General features: G+C 44.3%; 11 protein-coding genes across 11 annotated transcripts; 5 read left to right on the top strand and 6 right to left on the bottom strand.

The window, feature by feature from the left end:
- Positions 1–96: 96 nt before the first annotated feature.
- Positions 97–3382, bottom strand: OGAPODRAFT_23055 (uncharacterized protein; the record flags this gene model as incomplete). Its single annotated transcript, XM_018355233.1, has 3 exons — positions 97–1446; positions 2652–2694; positions 3327–3382. The coding sequence occupies 3 exons, from the start codon at positions 3380–3382 to the stop codon at positions 97–99; spliced, it is 1449 nt and encodes a 482-aa protein (XP_018211856.1).
- A 1187-nt stretch (positions 3383–4569) lies between these two features.
- On the bottom strand, positions 4570–5890 carry OGAPODRAFT_15489 (uncharacterized protein). The gene has a single exon (XM_018353768.1). The coding sequence runs from the start codon at positions 5868–5870 to the stop codon at positions 4938–4940; it is 933 nt and encodes a 310-aa protein (XP_018211857.1). The 5' UTR covers positions 5871–5890; the 3' UTR covers positions 4570–4937.
- Positions 5891–5996: 106 nt separating this feature from the next.
- OGAPODRAFT_97464 (uncharacterized protein) lies at positions 5997–7615 on the bottom strand (the record flags this gene model as incomplete). Its single annotated transcript, XM_018357954.1, has 1 exon — positions 5997–7615. The coding sequence occupies exon 1, from the start codon at positions 7560–7562 to the stop codon at positions 5997–5999; it is 1566 nt and encodes a 521-aa protein (XP_018211858.1). The 5' UTR covers positions 7563–7615.
- A 467-nt stretch (positions 7616–8082) lies between these two features.
- OGAPODRAFT_15490 (uncharacterized protein) lies at positions 8083–9123 on the top strand. Its single transcript, XM_018353769.1, has 2 exons — positions 8083–8198; positions 8255–9123. The coding sequence occupies exons 1-2, from the start codon at positions 8174–8176 to the stop codon at positions 9073–9075; spliced, it is 846 nt and encodes a 281-aa protein (XP_018211859.1). The 5' UTR covers positions 8083–8173; the 3' UTR covers positions 9076–9123.
- Positions 9124–9214: 91 nt separating this feature from the next.
- OGAPODRAFT_46684 (uncharacterized protein) lies at positions 9215–9937 on the top strand (the record flags this gene model as incomplete). Its single annotated transcript, XM_018355528.1, has 1 exon — positions 9215–9937. One exon carries the CDS (start codon positions 9215–9217, stop codon positions 9935–9937), a length of 723 nt encoding a protein of 240 aa, XP_018211860.1.
- Positions 9938–10053: 116 nt separating this feature from the next.
- On the bottom strand, positions 10054–11623 carry OGAPODRAFT_11437 (uncharacterized protein; the record flags this gene model as incomplete). Its single annotated transcript, XM_018353276.1, has 3 exons — positions 10054–10085; positions 10126–11426; positions 11460–11623. 3 exons carry the CDS (start codon positions 11621–11623, stop codon positions 10054–10056), a joined length of 1497 nt encoding a protein of 498 aa, XP_018211861.1.
- A 1094-nt stretch (positions 11624–12717) lies between these two features.
- Positions 12718–13044, top strand: OGAPODRAFT_6568 (uncharacterized protein; the record flags this gene model as incomplete). The annotated part of the gene is made up of 1 exon (XM_018355810.1): positions 12718–13044. The coding sequence occupies one exon, from the start codon at positions 12718–12720 to the stop codon at positions 13042–13044; it is 327 nt and encodes a 108-aa protein (XP_018211862.1).
- Positions 13045–13167: 123 nt separating this feature from the next.
- OGAPODRAFT_92371 (uncharacterized protein) lies at positions 13168–15624 on the bottom strand (the record flags this gene model as incomplete). Its single annotated transcript, XM_018357147.1, has 1 exon — positions 13168–15624. One exon carries the CDS (start codon positions 15622–15624, stop codon positions 13966–13968), a length of 1659 nt encoding a protein of 552 aa, XP_018211863.1. The 3' UTR covers positions 13168–13965.
- A 798-nt stretch (positions 15625–16422) lies between these two features.
- Positions 16423–19274, top strand: OGAPODRAFT_75046 (uncharacterized protein; the record flags this gene model as incomplete). The annotated part of the gene is made up of 2 exons (XM_018355965.1): positions 16423–18151; positions 18199–19274. The coding sequence occupies exons 1-2, from the start codon at positions 17509–17511 to the stop codon at positions 19272–19274; spliced, it is 1719 nt and encodes a 572-aa protein (XP_018211865.1). The 5' UTR covers positions 16423–17508.
- Positions 16423–20759, bottom strand: OGAPODRAFT_97471 (uncharacterized protein; the record flags this gene model as incomplete). The annotated part of the gene is made up of 1 exon (XM_018357955.1): positions 16423–20759. The coding sequence occupies one exon, from the start codon at positions 20757–20759 to the stop codon at positions 19320–19322; it is 1440 nt and encodes a 479-aa protein (XP_018211864.1). The 3' UTR covers positions 16423–19319.
- OGAPODRAFT_11440 (uncharacterized protein) lies at positions 16445–17317 on the top strand (the record flags this gene model as incomplete). Its single annotated transcript, XM_018353277.1, has 1 exon — positions 16445–17317. One exon carries the CDS (start codon positions 16445–16447, stop codon positions 17315–17317), a length of 873 nt encoding a protein of 290 aa, XP_018211866.1.
- Positions 20760–20806: the final 47 nt, after the last annotated feature.

Here is a 20806-nt window from a genome sequence, read left to right on the forward strand (position 1 = left end):
CCACCTTTACTTTAATTCTGTTCTTGCTTTATGGTTGCAACCACATATATTAAATTCTGTCTACTCTTAGTCCATCATCATAACATAATATCTCTTTTATGTAACAAACCGAAACTCAATTGAATCATCGCCGATCTCTCGTTTGAGCCCACGGGCATCAACGCCTGTCTCGCACGCTTTTATATTAGCTTTGTTGCGACGAACCAGTAGAAACGTATTCAACCCTGAGCTCACAATTCCCATTCCAATGCACCCAAGAGTGAATGCATGACCCAACACATACTTTGGAGGCTCTCGGTAGATTTGGGCACTCACCACGCCAGCGATATTTCCGAGAGTCTGATTTATTCCCAGACCGATCGCCCTCTTGAATCTTGGAGCCAGGTTCGTGGCCAACCAGGCCTCGTTCAACCCTGGGACGTACAAGCACATACATATGAGATAGCACGCAAAGTACTTGACACCGCTGCTTGTGTTTCCAAGGATGAGTGCGTATCCAACAACCCCAAACATGTCTAGGAAGATGATCAGCGGTCCCCTTATTCTTGTCTTGTCAGATATTCTGGCCGCAAGAATAAAAACGATGCCAGAGAGCATGTAGCAGGGTACTGTCAGATATTGTGCTTGAAGTGAAGTGTACCCAAGATCGCTCCGTAAGATCGACGGTAAGAATGTGGAAAACCCGTACATAAGGATATCTTGGCAAAATTGGATAATCGTAGATAGATACACTTTCGGGTCACAAAACGCGGCAAACGCCTCAGACTTTTTGTCACCATCATTCATCATAAATAATCGCCGCTGTTCATTTCTCCATTCAAGCACTCTTATTTCTTCTTCTCCATTGGCGACCTCTTCTGGACTGTTTGGCATTCCGAACATCATCCAAAAGCTCGCTGCAAAAGACAAGAGTCCTTCGATCAAGTACAGATATCTCCATGGAGCCAGCCCAGATTTGATCTTTGTGATTCCAGTTCCAATGAGGCTCCCAAAAGCACTAGAAAATGCAGATGCTGCAAACAAATATGACACACGCTGTGAAAGTTCGGACTGGAAATAAAAGTCTGAAATGATCAGAGAAATTGAAGTAAAGAACGAGGCTTCGAAAAGCCCAAGCAACAGTCGGCATGCTATAAGTGATCCGTATCCACTAGCAAACATTGTAAAAATAGAAACCAATGACCATAATGCAACCATGCACCCAAGATACTCGCGTTTTTTGTTGTTGAAGTAGCGCATCATCAGCAAAACGCCTGGAAGCATGAAGGGCAAATAGGTAGAATAAACTATCGAGACCGCTGTCGAGTACTGTGCATCAGAGATTCCAATATCAGTGTTCATACCTGCGACTTTGGCGTTTCCGATATTGGATCTGTCCAAAGCGGAGAAGAAATACATTGCCGAAAGGATGGGCATTATTCTTAAATCCATGTGGCGAATCAATCGCTTGTGCGCAGAAGGAAATGGGCACTCTGTGGAGACTAGTGGTGCAATCTCAACCACAACGCCAGCCCTCTTCATGGGATTTTCTGACTCGAGCATAAGTTCATCTCAAAGATATTTGCCGAGGCTTTTATATTTCGAGTGGTCCGTTTCGATAAGATTTTCTGATCTGACACGCAAAATTATGCATGCTTGCACTGACAGACGTGTGTTGCTTCCCAAATAAGTATTACTATGGCGATGGTGCCTATCAGAATCATGCACTTCTGCATGTTGCAAACTCTATTGCTCGCCCATTACATTTACGATCCATTTGAGTGTCCGATTTCACGTCATTTTTGGCACATATATGCACAAATGGAGCTTGTTTTCCGACTATATGATATAAGCATTGCTGGCCTTATCAAGTAATGCGTGGTTCATAATGTGATACTGTTTTTTTCTTTGGTTACGGTAAAACCACGTATCATCCTAAAGGTTTTATACCCTCGCTGGCAATGACCAGCACCAACATCACATCTTTTGTACGAGAGATAATTGGGCCTCGAATTTTGTCTTTTACCGAATTACCAAGAGCTGAGATGTGACCCCACATCCCCAGAACACAGGAACCTCAATGTCATAAATGACAGGTTGTCCACCAAAATCTAGGCGCTTCAAGTCGAGAATTCATAGTCTCTTGGCTCCATCGTAGCCCCAATAAACTGGCCCTCCGTGTGTTTTCTTAAAGCTTGTAGTAATTTCACCGACTGCTGGTACGTCTTCTGGTTTTCAGGGACGCGCACTGATGATATACGTCGAATTAGTGAGTGTTCCGGACGTATAAAGGTTTTTAGTGGCCTTGTAAACGGATACTCCACATCCAAGTGTTAGATGCCTAGGACTAGTCTATTCTCACAAAGTTCACGTTCAAAGGAATGTGAGCAGCCAATTGAGAACCCTATATGGTTACTGGACCTTTCGTTCCTGACATCCCTTTTGGTTAATCTCAGCTCTCCATTCTCGGAAATGTTGTACGAGCAAAAACCAGATCTCCACCCCGCCACCCCGCCACCACACTTTAGGCCCTCCGCTCCCCTCCCTCCTCTTCTTCCCCCCTGCCTGCTTTTCTGTTTTTCCCTCCCCTTCCCCCCCTCCAACTTTATTTTTTTCTCCTTTTTAATTCTACTCCCTACTCCCTACTCACCTCTACACCCCTTCAGCACTACATTCTCGTTAACATAGAATACCTCCATAATACCTCCATTATACCTCCATTTACCTCTAAATACCTCTCGCCTCTCCTACCTCTCGCCTCTCACCTCTCACCTCTCTTACATATCCCCCTCGCTTCGCTACCTATTTCTCCGACTTTGCACCTCTCCTTTCACTACACCTCGCTCTACGTACTCATCGCACCCCATCGAGGTGCATGCAATATAATTCCGTTGATGAGTCCAGCAATCAGTCCTGCAACCGGTAGCGTCACAAACCATCCAAGATAGCACCATAACACCATCTTCCAGTTGCACCCCCGAACGTCCATGTTACACAGACCCACAAAGATCGTTCCACCAACTGCGCACTGGGTGGTGGAAACAGGGATACCAAGTCTTGTCGCCATCACAACAGTGCAAGCGGCTCCCAACTCAATTGCAAAACCTCTTGCCGGAGATTGAAGGATCATCTTATTTCCTAGATTTGACATCAGCTTGTACGCAAACATCCAGCATCCAAGGACAAGCGATCCAGCAGTAAAACAAAGAACCCAAATTGGCACCTCACTCTTGCTTCCAACCGTATTCGTCTTCCAAATGTTATAGACGGATGACAGAGGACCTGCAGCATTGGATATATCATTAGAGCCGTGTGCAAACGACATTGTGCATGCGGTAAAAGCCTGCAACAAAGAAAACACATGCTCCGTTTTTGTGTCGTAAAACTTCGACTTGCTGTACATATCTTGAACTCCTTGTCCAAGAACTCCAGCCGCATTTGCCTGATTACTGATAACATCTTGTCTCCACCCGTGAGTCACTAACAACCATAAGAGTTTGATCCAGTACTTAGGTTTGAAAATCATGCTTCGCCAAAGCTTTCTTTCTGCTGGTGTCACATAGTCAAAATATCCAATGTCATCTGCAGATTGGGGAGAGGTAGAAATAATGCTAGACTGAGACACAACTAGTGGAGAGCCCTCACCAGCTTTGTTTTCATCATCCGATAAATTAACTGGGGTTTCCTTCCTTCTTCCACGGTAATAATCGATCACCAGTTCCACGTTGTCTGGCTTCGGTCCAATACTCTTCGTTGATTTGAAATAGTATGTTGGTCCAGCAAGAACATGATAGAACTTGAGCGTCCAGTCCTCGTGAACCAACTTCCTGGTAAAATACGGATGGAAGAAAAGAAGGTAAAGGAGCGTCGCAACTGCACCGACTCCAAAAATCGAGCCGACTGTTGCACCAGTTGAAAGGTCGTTCAGCTTCAGGTTTGGTGCTCCCTTCCACACAACGAGCATTGTCAAGATCGAAAAGCAGATAAACACAATGACCGGAGCAAAAAACAATGCTTTTGCAACACTGTTTTTCCTTTCAAGGATACAGTATTTGGTGATCAGGAAGATAGTTGCCGAAAGAGCACCGGTGATGGCAGGAGCAATGAACCACGAGGCAACAATTTGAGAGAATCCATCCCAGCCCCATTCGACATGGTCGCTACCGTTAGCAGCAATTCCTGCTCCAATCACGGCTCCTACAATGGAATGGGTAGTCGAAACAGGCATACCAATAGATGTTGCAATTGACAACCAAATCGAGGAGCCAACTAGCGCACATGCCATCGTAAGCATCAGCACCGAAGGGTTGTTTTCAAACGACTGCACATCAATGATTTTGCTTCTGATCGTGTCTGAAACCCTTGATCCTGCCAAAACAGCTCCTAGGAACTCCATAATAGCAGCAAGGATCATTGCTTGCCAATAAGTTAGCGCACGTGAGGACACAGATGACGAAAAAGAGTTGGCAACATCGTTTGCACCGATGTTGAACGCGTCCAAGAAAGCAAACAGCACGGCGATTGCAAATATGTAGTTGAACTCAGGTAAGGCAACGTCTGTCATGAAGATCTACTAAACGATTTGACGGTAATTTATACTTAGAGGTTCTCGGCTGAGCTGAGGTCTTGGCAGCCCACGTTCCTAATTAGCTTTTATTAACCATGGAGGGAAGTCGGCTGAAATATGTCGTTTTGATCAACGAGATATAATTTAAAGCTGGTTGAATAGAGCATTTTCACAGCTTATCAAAATCCAACTTCTTGCTTTGGTACATCTCACCTGTTCAGTATTAGCTTAGAGGCGAAAACATAATCGAGAATCGTAGACACCATGTGCTTTATTATTGCTTTCTTGGCAAACTTTGTGGCTGAAGATGCCAAGAAATTAAAACAGAAGTTTTTGTGCTTCAACAAAAACTTGGGTAAAATTGGTCCTATTTCATTACTTATGAAAAGTATTACCAATCCTCTTTACCGAACTCCAGATCAACATCAAAATTAAGATTGTTGAACCTGTGAGGCTTTTCTCTGCCAATCTCCATGAGCTTCTCTAGGTCTTCCTTCTGGAGGTAGACAATTTTTCCATTCAACTTGATTCTGTGTGGCTTAAACGATTTGGGAACGACAGACACACCCATGTTGACGTGGTAGCTCAATAAAATTGTACTCGAACTCACTGAGTACTTTTTAGCGATTTCTGCAATAGCCTCATTCTTCAAAATTGGAGCTCCGTTACCGCCGAAAGGAAAGTAAGAGGTCATGACTATACCTCTGGAAGTGCAGAAATCGCAAAGATCGCGACGTGGAAGTAGTGGATGAAGTTCGCACTGGTTGACTGCTGGAACATATTTGCATACTTTCAACAAGCTTTCAAGTTTTGGAATTGAGTAATTCGAAACTCCAATAGCCTTAGCTTTACCATTCTCTAAGCACTTCTCCAACTGTTGATACATCGTGATGTGGTCGCTAGACATATCCCTCGCAATATAGCCATCCTTATTCTTTGGCCAGAAGGGTTTTCCATCGTCACTGTCGCACTTAAAGGGAATTGGCCAATGAACCAGCACCAAGTCGAAATAATCCAGGCCGGAAGCCTTGAGCGACAAATCCAGGCCATCCTCCATGTGTTTATGGAATGTAGGCCAGACTTTTGTCGTGATGAACAATTCCTCACGGGTCACTTTTCCAGTGGCAATAGCATTTCTGACAGCCTGTCCAACCTGATCTTCGCATCCATACAGGTAGGCCGTGTCGATGTGTCTGTAACCGGCTTCCAGGATAGCATATTCGACGCATTCGCGAATTTGAGATCTATCGTCAGGCGACCAAGTGCCGAGCCCGATGGCAGGCATCAGGGCTCCCGTGTTCAAAGGCAATAGTACTGAGGTCATGAAAATAAAAACAGGACAAGTACTCCTCTACTTTTAAAATAGTAATATAATAGTAGTGAACAGGACCTAATTGTTTTGCGGTACAAATTTACAATTTCGGTAACTATAGGCTAATGGCTTGGAAGATTAATAAACAAACCTGAAGTGCTTATTTTCCAGATCTGTCTTATCCTTGAGACCGGCGATTTCCCCTTGAAGCTGCAGGTCTTCATCTTCGGCAGGATTTCCGTATAGCTTGTTTCTTCTCCTATTTTCATAGAAGATGTAACCCCCGAGAACAGCTCCGATGGCAATACAGGCTGCAAAGGTACCAATGATGGTAGCCAGAGCCTGTGTGTATCTTGGGGCGTCACTAGCTTTGAATGCAAACGGACCGACAATATTACCCAAAGCAAAAGTAATCAGGACCAGAGCGTTAGTAAAGGATTGCTTGGTATGGCCACTTATAAGTTGTCCCGTTAAAGTCATTGCAAAGGGATATGTTGCTGAGCAAGAGTTGATCATCCAGTAAGCAAACACTCTACCCCACTTATTTGCTCCACCATCCTCCGTCGCGTACACGATCGACAATCCGGTGATTGCAATGCACATAGGAATGATGAGACCGGCAATTCTTAAGTTCTTGAATTTCCGACCGATTAAAACCCACACCCACATCTGACCAGCAGAGAAACATGACCATGGGAGGTTCACCAGAAGCGTGGTGTACTTGTCGAAATCAAAGGATTCCAGCACGAGTGTGTTGAAGTTGGTAAGACCACCGTTAGGGATCATGGAGAAGAACATATACAGGGTCAGGAGATATGTCTTTGGATCCTTTAAGGCATGAAGAATCTGGTAGTTTTTCCAGACAATGGTCTTGATTCCTGTCATGTTCTTCGAAACTCTTTTGGCGGCGACCATTTTCTGGTGCTCATTCAGGAATTTTGCATTCTGGGGCAAAGCCGGTAAGAAAAACCAAACTAATCCACCCAAAGTGAAAGAAACAAATGCCAGAACAATATAGATATACTTCCATGGTGAAAGGTTTCCACCAGCGTGTCCCAGACCATAGGAGACAAGACTGAAAACAATGTACAACCCACCTTGTCCAGAGTTGAAACATAAGTACCTCATTGGCTGTTCTGACTTTTTCCACCAGCATCCAACATACTTGATCATTGCAGCCGACACTGGAGTCTCACTGATACCTAGTAAGAATCTGATAACTAATATTCCAGCATAGTTTTTCGCTCCAATGTGAGCCAGCATCAAAACACCCCAGGAGACACAAACTCCTGTAAGAATTTTGGGAACAGAAAACTTGTGAACGAGAATATTGGCTGGGTACTCAGCTCCCAGATATCCAAAGTAAAAAATGGACGACACCCATGAATATTCATTGCCTTTCAGCTTAGTGTCCTCCCTGAAATTCAACATGACTGCCCAAGAAAGGGATGCCTTGTCCACATAGTTAAGACCATAGATAAGAGTTAGCAATGGAAGGAATCTCCAGTCAAGTTTACGTCTCACAGCTCTATCCTCCTCAGGATCCAATTCCTCGTCGATGTTATCTTTGAGAAGCTCGAAAGCTTGATCTTTGATTTCCTGGTCGTCCTGGGGAGATAGTACCGATTGGACGTGGATGTCGTGGGTGGAAACACCTTTAGAGTCTTCGTAATCTTTTCCAGCTTCTGTTGTCTTTTCAAACATGAGACCTATTTGCTTCTCATCCAGGTTAATATATAGGTTGGCGGAAATCTTAATCAGGCCCTATCAATTTTTTTGCCGCCATGCACCTCTATAATTAGGACGGATAAAGCAATGCATCGGTCGGGCAGTAAATAAGATAAGAAGGAAGAAATTACACGTCTGATTTTCTTCGTTCACTATGACTGACTACCTCCCCGTTCCCAACCCTACAAGGTCGTTTTGGCTAACTGCTGAAGTGGATTTTCATGACCACAGGTCAACTGCAGAGCTACCAGCGGAAGCAGATATCGTGATTGTTGGTTCTGGTTATGCAGGTACCACGACCGCACACTTTTTGATGGAAGAAGGATTTGACGGCACGATTGTCATGCTAGAAGCCCGTGATGTCTGTAGTGGAGCTACAGCACGTAATGGTGGTCATCTAAAGCCCAGTCTCTATTACTCGCAAAAGTCATGGACTAAAAAGTTTGGAGAAAAAGGAGCGGCAGAAATCGCTAATTTTGAATTCGCTCATTTGGCAGCAATGAAAGAACTTATAGAGAAGGAAAACATTGACTGTGATTTTGTTCTTGGTCGGTCCTGTGACGTTCATTTGACTTCCTCTGCTGTTAATGCTGCTCTGGAGAATTACCGGCAGTTTACAGAAAACCCTTACATTACCTGCAAACACGATGTTCAACTACACATTGGAGAAAATGCAAAAACTATCAGTCACGTGTTGGACTCTGAGGTTAGCGTCACATTCACTGCTGGTCAGCTTTGGCCATATAAGCTTGTGACCTCGTTGCTCAGAAAGTGTATGCTGAAAGGGCTCAATCTGCAGACTAATACACCAGTTCTGGGAACTCAAAAGCTCGAGGATAAATGGCTGGTGAAGACAGCTAGAGGAACAATTTTGGCTAAGAAGCTGGTCATTGCCACTAACGCATATACTGCTTCCGTGGAACCAAGATTTCTAAATAAAATCGTTCCTATCAAGGGCATTTGCAGTCACATCACTCCAAAAGTCCGCCCTTCTCATCTGTCTCATACATATGGTATTAGGTATGATGGTGCAGATCAGGACTACTTGATCAATCGTGCCGATGGGACTGTCGTCGTTGGTGGTGCTAAAAAGCATATATTCCCTTTCAAGAACGTTTTCTACAACGTTGTGGATGATAGTACTCTAATCCCCGGAACCAAAGAGTATTTTGACGACTATATGAAACTTTTCCACGACTGGAAGTTTACTGAAACGGAGACCGATCACGTCTGGAGTGGTATTCTTGGTTATACCGACGACTCTTTGCCATATGTTGGTGAGATGCCGCACGAATCCAACAAGTTCATTATCGCAGGGTTCCACGGCCATGGAATGCCGCGAGTTTTGTTATCGGCTAAAGCTTTAGCCAGTAATATCATGGGAAAGAAATTAGAAGTTCCTGAGGCTTTCAAAATCTCTCAAGAGAGAATGACTAAGACCAGAAACGAAATTCTTGCCTCTCTAGGCTCTCCGGTGGCTAGACTCTAAGTAGTATCTTATTGGCAACCTTGTCGCAAAAATCAAATTTGATCTTTCTCCGACACTGATTTCTCGCAGTCCTGTTTACAAGGGTTTCTTATCTTCCGGTATAAAGCTCATGGAATTTCCGTGCTTTACAAAGCAAAAAATGCCAGACATAATTTTCGATATTGTGGGAACGTGTATCTCTTATGAGAAAGTCATCGAGGGTATTGAAACTCGTATGGGTGAGCGGTTCAAAAAATCTGGAATCGATACCCGGCTGTTTTTCTTTTTCTGGCTAGCAGGGTGCGAAAGAGATTACTCGTACCTTTCTCAGTGCGGGCACTACCAACCATTCCAAAAGGTGTTTAGGAGCACTTTCTATAGATCATTGTTTTTTGCTGGTGTCAAGGATCCAAGGTCTTATGCTACAGATGACGACTTAGAGTTTATCTATGGCGAATGGTTCAAGTTGGAAGGACGTCCAGAACTCAAGCAAATGTTCCAGATGCTTAGAGATAATGGCTTCACTATCTGGTGTCTGACGGATGCCTCTCACGAGAGAGTGGCTGGATATTTTAAGCGCTCCGGAGTGGAGATGCCGTCGGAGAATTTGATCTCTTGCGACTCCATCGGTGCGGGAAAGCCTGAAAAGGAAGTCTACGAGTTTATTGCCAAGAAAATCCCTTCGAGTTCAGAGAATGCCTTTTTTGCCGCCGCACATATGTGGGATTCCTGCGCCGCAAAACAGGCTGGTTTTATCACAGCATGGAGCAGTGTCCATGAGTACGATCCTTGTACAGAAATCTTTGGTACTCCGGACATCCTGGCCACGGGTCTTGTTGATCTGGCAGAAAAAGTCATTGCTAAATACAAGAGCATGAAATAGATTAATTGATCATAACTAGGCTAACGATAAGTACCATCCCATGCTTTCAGAAATATCGAACCAGTTAACACAGTGTGCGCCGTCCTTGTTGAGTTCCCAAGCCTTACGGATCAAAATCAAAACGAGCTCAAAGTTTTTAACTGGGAATCTGGAACAAAACGATCGTAATCTGGCTTCCATTTGCTCACGATCCACGGGATCGACACACGAAATTCCAGCCACCATGAGGGCAAAACATAAGCCAGATTGCACATTCGTATCCATTATCACGTCCATACAGAGCGTGAGCTCTTGGAGCATTAGCTGTATTTCTGGCAATGCTGGAGGGGTCTTCCGTATCATGTAGCGAAGATAGATCCTCAAACTTAATTTGTAGGTCTCGAACAACGTAAGATGATCTTCGAGCTCTTTGTCGTCCTTCAAAAGCAGTAACGAGGGAGTATGTGGATTAGTATTTTTGATTCGAGTTTCCAACTCTTCGAAGTCCATCTCCAGCGCTGTTAAGAACTCGAATTTTTTCTGTTTATAGGAGTCACGATCCTCAATAGCATCCAATTTCTCCTGCATCTTGTCCAACTTGTGCTTCGTGTTGATTATTTGGCCGAGCAAAACGTACATTGGTCGGACGCATCCCTGCAATGGATCACAGACGGTACCTGAATCCATCAATTGCGTGGTGCCCGGGATTATGTCCAGTGCCTCGCAGTACTGATCAATAGGGAACAAAGTGCCTTCTTCGTGACTAGAGCTGCTAAGGACGTCATGATAGAGAAAATTGGACAGCAACCATTTGGCCCCCTCTGTATCACCCAGTAGTCCCAACAGGGTTTTCAAATTGCCGTTGCACTCGTCCAAAATGAATTTGTGCAGCCTGCCAAAGATATCGTACCAGTTCTTAACATCGCCAACACAAATCTCTGCAGCACAAAGGATGAAAAACACACACACAAGTTCCAACTTATCAGGTATTGTTAGCTCCTTTGATTTGAGGGTTTTGTCGCAAAGATCCACGGCATTTTGGATATATTTCATTGGAGTTTCCTCTGACTTGGTGCCTGCCAAAAAAAGCCCGGACCAACCAATAAGTCCACTCATAATGGCTTTGTTGTGGACTGCCAGAGGAATGTAAAGGCTCAACAGATAATTTGTTTCCTGAGGCAGAAGAGAAAGGGTTGAGGAGACATAGTTGATGTAATAATCTAGATACCGGCTCTCTGTTTCACTGAGATGACGAATAAAGGGCAGCGAGAAAACGTTCGTTTGTGGTTCATAGTCGAAGGAAGTTTGAAGATTTGTCCTAAGTGTGTCAATAAGCATATGAGTGGCTGATACTCCCGATGTTTCCTCCACAGAACTTAACCGAACCTTGATGGCCCGGGACTGGCGTCGTTTGGCATTCTTGCGCTCTGTACCAGGTTGGCGCCATACACACTCAATACCCAGTCTCTTGCACAGTTTGCAGACTGGCTTGGTTTCGTCACAGCGTTTTCTGTGGTTAGTTGGCAAAAAAATTACTACTTACTTGCGTCTGCGACATTCTCCGCATCCATTTCGCGAACGGATCGGACGTCCCGTGGAGTTGGTATCGTTCAGAAGAGTCTGGAACTCGGCCAGGGTCTTGCCAGCAGAGTTTGCTGGCTTTTGGTCCACAAGAGCAAGGTCGTTAACAGTGAAGGCGTTGAACATAAGAAATCGGTAAAGCCGAAGATTCGTTTGTGAATCTAATTTTTCTGATAAGATCCTGAGATTTACTTAAAGTAGGGCTAAATCTTGCGACCTTATTGATAGGCCAGGTTCCTTCCAAAACGGGAACTTCCCGACAAAAAATCTGCACGTGGTAACAATAATATTAGGTGTGGCAGTAGCGAGCTCCATGAATCTGGTGCTAGGTGTAGTATGGTAGAATCTGATGCTAAACTCTGGGAGAGCGCTGGTTGACTAAACACCATAGACGGGTCCCTAGGTGAAATACCCGGTCACTAAGGCTGGTTTCTTTGACCATTTAAAAGACTCGGATGACATGAATATTATACTGTTTTCAGGAAACACGTCTTATATCATTTGTCGAAGCCATACTTTCAAGCTAGGGTTGCAAATGGAAATCCCACTTCCAACACTTCAATCTCCATACTATGTTTTTCCCAGCAAGGTCCTTTGAATGGAAACACATTCTATTCAAGCTCTACACCAATCTGGGAGTCTCATGTCTCAAGATTTCCAGAGTGATTCTTGGTGCATGTCTTTCGGCAAAAAGAGCTAGTCTGATTTCACGGTAGAAGACGAAGATCAGGTGTTTGAGATCATGAAAGATGCCTAAGACAGCGGCATCAGAACGTTTGATATTGCAGGAAACTACACCAACAGAAGCCTACGGCGTGAGAAAATAGCCAGCTTTCTACCACAAGGTAGTAAAAAAACCTGGGATTATTTTTAAGGTTTTCGGTGATGTAGCAATCATACAAGCTGGTTCAAAAACATATACACTCAATATTGAGTAGAATGCTGAACGAGTTTCAAATATATCAACTCGTCATTTTTCAGACTCTGCCTCGAAGGCACATATTTTCTTCGAGTCCCATGATTAGCACACAAAAGCTTGTTGTAACATATGTTTTTGTTTGCAGGCCTAGCGGCAATTGGCTTTTCTCAAATAGTTGCCCATATGACTATCCATGTCGAATTTGGACCGAGTTTTCAACTCCTCACAACGGCAATAACCACGGAATATACTATTGATTTTTCTTCTCAAATAGCAGATACGTAGTGTATAATTTTTGCACATGCCCCACGAAAGAAAGGATACCTATTCACAGGCGCACCAGTCGGAGCACAAGTTGCAATTTGTTGAGGTCTTCCTTTTGGTTAAGAGAAGAACGCCCTACGCAAATAATTGCTTCCCTGTAGAAACTCTGGTGCTCCATTTTGATGACGCTGTGAGCAACTACTACCTCGAACTCAAAACTCCAGCTCAGATCAACAACGTGATGATGATCTCCTGGTCCAACTACCAAAATCAGGGTAACACATTCAGACTTCTCCACAACAGCTACAATGGCACTAGGAATATTTGTGAGATCTCCTGTGTTGGTTTAGAAGACTCGCACTAGCACGGGGATTACTTTCAGGAAGTGTATGGCAAACTACTGGAACTTGATCTGGTGCGATATAACCCCCACCATGGAAAGTTTTGTGTGACTAATGTCATTACGTCCCACGTTGCTAGTGCAGTGGTTAAAACCATGTATCCTCACTAAAAAAAGCTTAAAGCGAATGGGGAAGCTGATGGCTTTGAAGCGCCCCAGCTCACCAATAAATGCGAAATTGCAGATGCCATGGAATCAGAGATCTCATCATCGAGTAAATGGCAGTATATTATCCAAGGCTGCAGATCTACACGATGAGTCAGACGACCTGTCTGGTGTTAATCCAGTTCAGAAGATTTCATTAGTCTTTTGATCATTTTTTTGACTGCATTCAGATTGTCTCATTGGTACGATCATGCATGTTATTCCAAAACCTCATCGCTCTGTATGACACAGAACCAATCCGAACAAATTTCTCGTCTTGCAGATTTTGAGTACAACTACAAGTTTCGGTTTCATGAGAGATGGTCTCTTTCTGCGGCAACTAGCAACAGAGCATACTTCAATGAGCAAAAGCGCTGTTTTTTTCGGAAAGCCAACGTGAGATCAGATCTCAACTACTCCCACAACGCAGCTTATAATGGTGCCATTGCACGCATCCTTGAATCTGTCCAAGTTAATTTTCTCAGTTGGCCAGGAATGGGATCGGAGGTTGTTTTTGAGCCTTGGGAAGGACGAAACGATGGGGAGTCGTATCTCAGAGCCGTTTACATGGGAACAGTATTGACAACCACAGATCCTCTCGTAAAAACTGACATTCTTCCACTTCGTGACTTTGTCGGCTATACCGAATCAATGATTGGAAAAGAGACATATATGTTAGTGAACTACTGCGGCTCAAGAAAAATGTATCTTCAGAATTTCCTGAATTGGCTTAACGAATTTTCAGTCGTCCGTCTCGTCTACACTCAGGATATACTCATAATAAAACGCAATCAGGTGCAGATGAGAGTCCATTGGAATAAACTCGTTGATTCCGTGCTCCTTAGAGTACACACCTGGCAATAAACCTGGCTTGTATCTGTAGATATGATTTGTGAGGTTCCAGTAATACTTTGTGTCGGTGTTTCCAGAACCTATACCCGGAGCAACAATGAGGCCCGTTGAGTCTGGGGCCACCAGATCTTCATAAACGTGGTGGATGGTTCCGGCAAATATATCCCAATGGCTGCCTTGAGTTGGCGTCAACGGAGCAGGCGGAAAGGCTTGAACCACCTTAAGGAGACAGTTTCCGGCTGGCGTGCTAGGCTTGAGTTCCTGACGTCCGTTAAGGTCAGACACAAGGCCAAGATGATATTTGTCAACAACTGGCTTAATGATATCAATAACTCTATCAACCACAGTGGCTACCGTCTCCTCCATGGCGATCCGCACGTTCATAGTGAGTTCCACATATTCAGGAAGAGCGTTTGCCTTGACTCCTCCGGATATGATGTCAATGGCCCTTGTTGACTTGACAACAAATCCCTTGCCAAGATCCACATCAATATAATTTCTTGCAATCTCGTTGGCCTTCTGGTTGTGACCGGCACTTAGAATACTCTTTTTAACGGATGAAGCCATTTCGGGAGAGTGCTCTGCAACGCAGACATATTCCCAGAACGCAGGATTATTTTTGGTGAAATATTTTGGAAACTCATATTTTTCCAGCTCCACAATCATTTCGCCCATAATTCCAATTGAAGTGTGTCTAGGTGGAATTGAAGAATGCCCTCCTGGGGTCTCAAGGATGATTTTCAAATCCATGTAGCCTTTCTCTGCCGTTCCTGGAACAGACATTTTGACTCCCTGAATAATGTCAAGATTAACTCCTCCTTCATCCAGAACCGCATACATGGAGTCTTTGCCATATTTCCGTTCGAGCCATTCGGCATTTTTGTTTCTGGGGCCTCCAACTTCTTCATCAAATCCAAAGGAGTAGATAATGGTCCTTCTTGGCGAGAACTCGCTACTAATCAGCTCTTCTGCAGCTTCCAATAATCCAATAAGCTGCTCTTTGCAATCTGCAACGCCCCTACCGTAAACGTTTTCTCCATCGTAGTCACCACTGAAAGGATCGTGTTCCCATTGGTTGAGAGTCAAATTAGAGACGGGCACTGTATCCTGATGAGCCATTAGAACCAGAGGCTTCAAGGATGAGTTACTTCCCTCCCAAATATACACTAATCCATGGTAATTGACCTTCTGAAGGGTTGTTTTGCTGTAAAATAGAGGAAATGTGGATTTGAGCAGTTGTTCAAACTTTTCAAACTTTGACCAATACGTAAAATCGTCCTCAACAAGTAGGGGATCGTCATCATAAACTTCAGTCCTTGTTCTGATAGCAGCCTGCAACTTCATAACAGAAGCATTTCTAAAGTCCTCGCTGTGCAGTATTTTGGAAAGAGTTGCTTTGTGCAAATGATAAGTGGAGGGTCGATGCGGTTTGGTTGCAGGGCATTCGACTGCAGCCTGGGACTCTTCAGAGAAGCTCCAGAACAACGAAACAACTATGAAAAGACCGACGACTATGAAGCTAACTATCCTTGTCCCAGAGTACGGCATGGTGTCTATTTGGATAATTATTCTTATCGAATTTTACACCCGCACACAATTTCATTTATCGCGCTCGCTCTTCAGCTTTTTTCGCTAACTATGCAGAATCACCAATTTGTAATCAAGTCGGAGCACGCAAGCGAACTAAATCCTGGTACACGGAGCAAAATGAGCAGGCTTTTCATTCATTCAATCTTTTCTGCATTTCGACAAGTACTTTACCGCTTACCGCTCTGGCATGGATTAATAAATGAGTGTGATCCTCACGGATAAATGTCCCGAAAGTTAGATCGTCATCTTACTAATTTTGCAATCTAACTCACTCTGTAAGATCTGTTCAAATCAAGGACAATACGTCTCTGATATACATGCCACGAACTTAACCTGCAAGACTATTTTAGGCTTCTCATCTTACGATCTTGGACATCTAACATTTTACAAAAATTGTTTCATCGCTCTACACGAGAGCAAATTCGACAGTGGCCTTATTTGATCGATTCTGGCTGATTAAAAGAACCTGATATTGTATCCTCAATGTAACCATCGTAGGATAAAAATGAGGAAGAGCATCGGGAATTCAGCCTATTCACTTAAGAGAATGGAACGTGGGGTCCTTAAATTACAATTCACAGTAGAATAGCTACCACCCCATCATTGATCTCCCGCGCAACCCAAAGCCTTGACTATAAGATATCTTTTGCTCTAGATAGTACCGCTTGCAATTCCCCCATGGATCAAAATCACGTGCCTGCAAGTCAGCTGATGTGTTATTTATCCGAGAGCTAAAAAGAAATATCGAAAATTAAGAATCGCATCCTAATCACCTCTCATGGACGTTAGGGCTGATATCGAGGAACAATTGAGGCGCAATTCCCAGAATATGCATTTCGGAAACCTCTCCGATCCTTCTTCACTAGACCCTGATCTCAAAAGCGTCTTCAATCAAATTTTGTCGAAGGCATTTGAAGGTGTTTCGGCCCGCAATACTGTCGATTTGTTACTAAAACAGATCGATGAGGTAGAGAGTTCCCAAAGACAGTTAGAAGACGTGGTCTACCAGAAGATTGAGGCATCTTTGAGCGAGAATATCAAACGGGTACAGAGCGAATTGGACTGCTTACTACAAAAAGAAAACGGTTATTCAGCAGAAGAAAATGCAGCAGCATTCATAAACGAAATCAACAATCCTCGGACCCAAATTGATCACTCTTTGGCCAATAAAGATCCGAAATACCATCAAGATGTAAACAATCAAGCGCTAGGGCACAATGGGCTGCAGCCTGCATTAATGAAAAGTCTGCCTAACGAAATAATAAATTATCGTCTGCCAAGAGGGCCCAGGTCGAACAAAAGTCTCACAGTGCGCGAGCTCTATGAAGTCTGGTACGTTGGAGACCCAGATAAAGGGAAGCCTTCAGTATGCGATATACTTGAGAGATACCCGACATGGAAATCCACCGAAACTACCTATTATAATCGACTGAAGCGTGTTGCGAATTTGATTGACGAAGTTTCACGTGAGCTGGGTGACGGTCCAATTCCAGCGCGCAGGCTCGAGGCAGTAAGGACAATAGAGATCTTTATGGAGAAAAACAAAATCGGAGGAGTCAGTGCATTGTCTGATCTTTGCTCGAACCAAAAAGGCGCGCCAGGGTTTCAGACGGTCAAGTCTAAGGTGCTAGAAAATTTGGCAGACTTATAATAAAATTTTCTGCTTCCTATTCATCGAGATGCAATGCAAGTCATGTTTTATCGGACAAGCTTTATTATTGAATCTCTCGGCTCTTAAGATCGGGTCTAAGCGTCGGCTAGAAGAATAGTTGAAAAAACTTTCACTTTTTGGGAGCAGATAAATAGCTGTGACATTATCTCTGAAATCAATAAAATCAAATCATGTCACAGGATTTCAAAGAGCCCTCTCTTGAATCTCACACTTTTGAGCATGACACCGAGGAACAGAAGCCTCGTGGTGTGGCCAGAATTGAGGCCGTCAAGCAGACTCTAGATAAAAGGTACATCTTGGTGCTGATCTTGTCGCTGTACCTGTGTTCCTGGACTTATGCGCTTGATAGTTCCACCACGTACAGTTACCAGCCATATGCAACCTCTCAGTTTGACCGTCACTCGATGCTTTCTACTTTGAGTATCGCCAACTCCATCATCGGAGCTGTTTGTAAGCCATTCATTGCCAAAATATCCGATATGACTTCCAGGGCTGTCGCCTACATGTTTATTCTGGTCTTGTATATCATCGGATTTGTCATTGCTGCCTGCTCTCCTACGATCTCTGCTTACGTCATTGGCTCCGTCTTCATTGCCATCGGACAATCTGGTATTGATCTGCTTAATAGCATCTTGGTCGCCGACATGACTCCTCTCAGGTGGAGGGCCACCGTCAATGGTCTTCTATCCACTCCATACCTGTGTACCACTTGGGTGGCAGGTTATATTGTCCAAAACATCACCACTACTAACTGGAGATGGGGTTATGGCATGTTCGCTATTATTACCCCCGCTGCGTTGATTCCGGCCATTGGTATGATTTTCTGGATGGACCACAAGATCAACTATGGAACTTTCAAGTTCAGCATCAAGCTGCCGCAAATAACTGTTGGGAAAAGCATGAACAATCCAAGATAAAGCACGCACTTATCGAGATTGACGCTCTGGGGCTCATCCTTCTTGGTTTTGCTTTCTCTCTCATGCTTCTTCCTTGCTCGCTTTATTCTTACGCCAAAGGTGGATGGCACAACCCTTCAATGATTGCCATGGAGGTTGTCGGAGGAGTTTTCCTGATCATGTACACTATCTACGAGATTTGGATTGCGCCATACCCATTGCTTCCTAAGCGCGTTCTTCTGAACAGAACCTTCATCTGCTGCGTCATCATCGATTTCTGCTATCAAATGGGTGGTTACTTCTGGCTGCTTTACTTTAGCTCTTACGACTTGGTCGTTCTGAATCTTTCCTACAGAGACTGGACTTATCTTAACAACACAGAGACCATGGGTTTGTGTTCTTTTGGTGTCATCTACGGCCTGTTATTCAGATACTTCCGTCGGTACAAGGTTTTCCAAGTGTTTGGCTCTAGTATCCGATTGATTGGTCTTGGACTGATGGTGCATTCCACCAAGATGGAAAATGGTCCTTCTCTCGGTGTCATTGTGGCCGCCTTGGTTCTCACCTCCATCGGTGATTGTGGTGATGCTATGGGTACCCAATTGGCTGCTCAAGCTTGCGTTCCACACGTGGACCTGGCATCCACCATCTCTGTTCTTTCTTTATACACCAGCATTGGTGCTGGTGTCGGACAGGCTATTGTCGCTTCCGTGTGGACTTCAAACCTTCCTCAACGTCTTACCGAGCACGTTGGTGATGCCACCAGGGCCCTTTCCTATTTCGAGTCCGTTACCGTTATTTCGGCTCTCCCATGGGGTTCTGATGACAGAATTGCATGTATCAAAGCTTACCAGGATGTCTGTTACCTTCTCTTCTGCGGTGCTCTTGGTATCAGCTGTGTCTGCTTGATTGTTACCTTGTTCCAGACTAACTTCTACCTGGGAGATGGATTGAACGCTGTTGAAGGAGAACAGAAGGAGGACTACACCAAGAAATGGTACAACTACATTGTAGACTTCGTTAAACATCCTTTCAGGTAAGTCAGGGGACTTAATTAATTAATTACTTACTTATGCACTGCTTTATCATTTAACAACCTTTTTCACAATCTCTTCCACTTCATCCCAGTCATCGGTCGGCAATCTGGTCATCTCGATTCCGCCAAAATACTGTCTGATTGCCTCTAGATCCTGGTAAGACTTCTTGTCGTGAATCAAGGAAATCGAGACACCAGTACGACCAAAACGGCCGGTTCTTCCAATTCTATGCAGGTAAGTAGATGGATCTGGCTTTCCTGATTTGTCTAAAGGAATATCGTAGTTCACCACCATGGAAACCGAAGGGATATCGATGCCTCTCGCTAGAACGTTGGTGGTGATCAAAACCTTCGATCTGCCTTCTCTGAAGTCGTCGATTAAACGGTCTCTTTCAGCTGGCTGCAAATCACCATGCAGGATCGAGACTGCATGGCCTTCCTGTTTCATTCTGGTGTACAATTTCGAGGCGGTGTCCTTGGTTTGGACAAATATGATGGAAGACGCGATGGTCAACAAACCATACAGCTCACAAAGAACTTCAAACTTGTGCTGCTCCGAGTCGCAGTCCATGTACAATTGTTTGATGGCATCCACATTAAGCTCCTCGTGCTTCAACTCTAACGAATTTGCGTTCGGAACAAACTTCTCAGCATATCTGCGGACTTCATCGGGGAAAGTAGCCGAGAAAAGAACCAGTTGAGTTGACTGCGGAATGTTTTTCTTAACCCGGAGACACTGGTCGGCAAGTCCTTGTTTATCCAGCATGTTGTCTGCCTCATCTAGAACGAAAATCTTCAAATGACTGAAGTTGATCTTACGTCTCCTCAAGAGATCTAAGATCACACCCGGGGTAGCAATCACTACCTGCCCATTGACTGTCTCGTCTCTTTCCAAAGAGCCAGGAACCACAAGTTTGACTTTAATGTTTGTGTACTTGCACATCTGAGAAACCACTTCTTCGGTCTGTCTGGCCAGCTCTCTGGCAGGAGACAAACACAGCGCCTGGACCATAGGATCCTTCTCATCCACCCTAGTGAGCATGGCAAGAGAGAAAGCGGCTGTTTTACCTGTACCCGACTGCGATTGGCCAATCATGTTACGTGGAGGATTCTGGATGAGCAACGGCAGCGCCTTTTCTTGAATCTTGGAAGGCTTGGAAAACTTCATCGCGTATAGTCCTTTGAGAAGCTCTTCGCGCAATCCCAGTTCCTCAAACGACTTCACAGAGTACAATGGCGAATTTGGGTCGGCCTGCAGATCCGCAAGCTTCACTTTCACCTCGTAAGTCGAATCCACGAGAGAATTTTGAGTTTTCTCTGCGTTATCTTTCTTGTCTGCCATTTCCTCCTTGACTTCCTCTGTAGGACTCTTCGGCATTCCGGTTTCAGTTTTGGTATCTTCCTTCACCTCATCCACTTTCTCTATCTTCTGGTCCTTGGACTCATCTTTATTGAGATTCAATTTCGAGATCAATGAAGCTGCGTCCATCTTGTCTGACGACATATTTAGGTTATTTTATTTTTTTGCTGTCGAAA

This window comes from Ogataea polymorpha (assembly GCF_001664045.1).
Source record: "Ogataea polymorpha strain NCYC 495 leu1.1 chromosome Unknown OGAPOscaffold_2, whole genome shotgun sequence".
In the NCBI taxonomy this organism is placed as follows: Eukaryota; Fungi; Ascomycota; class Pichiomycetes; order Pichiales; family Pichiaceae; genus Ogataea; species Ogataea polymorpha.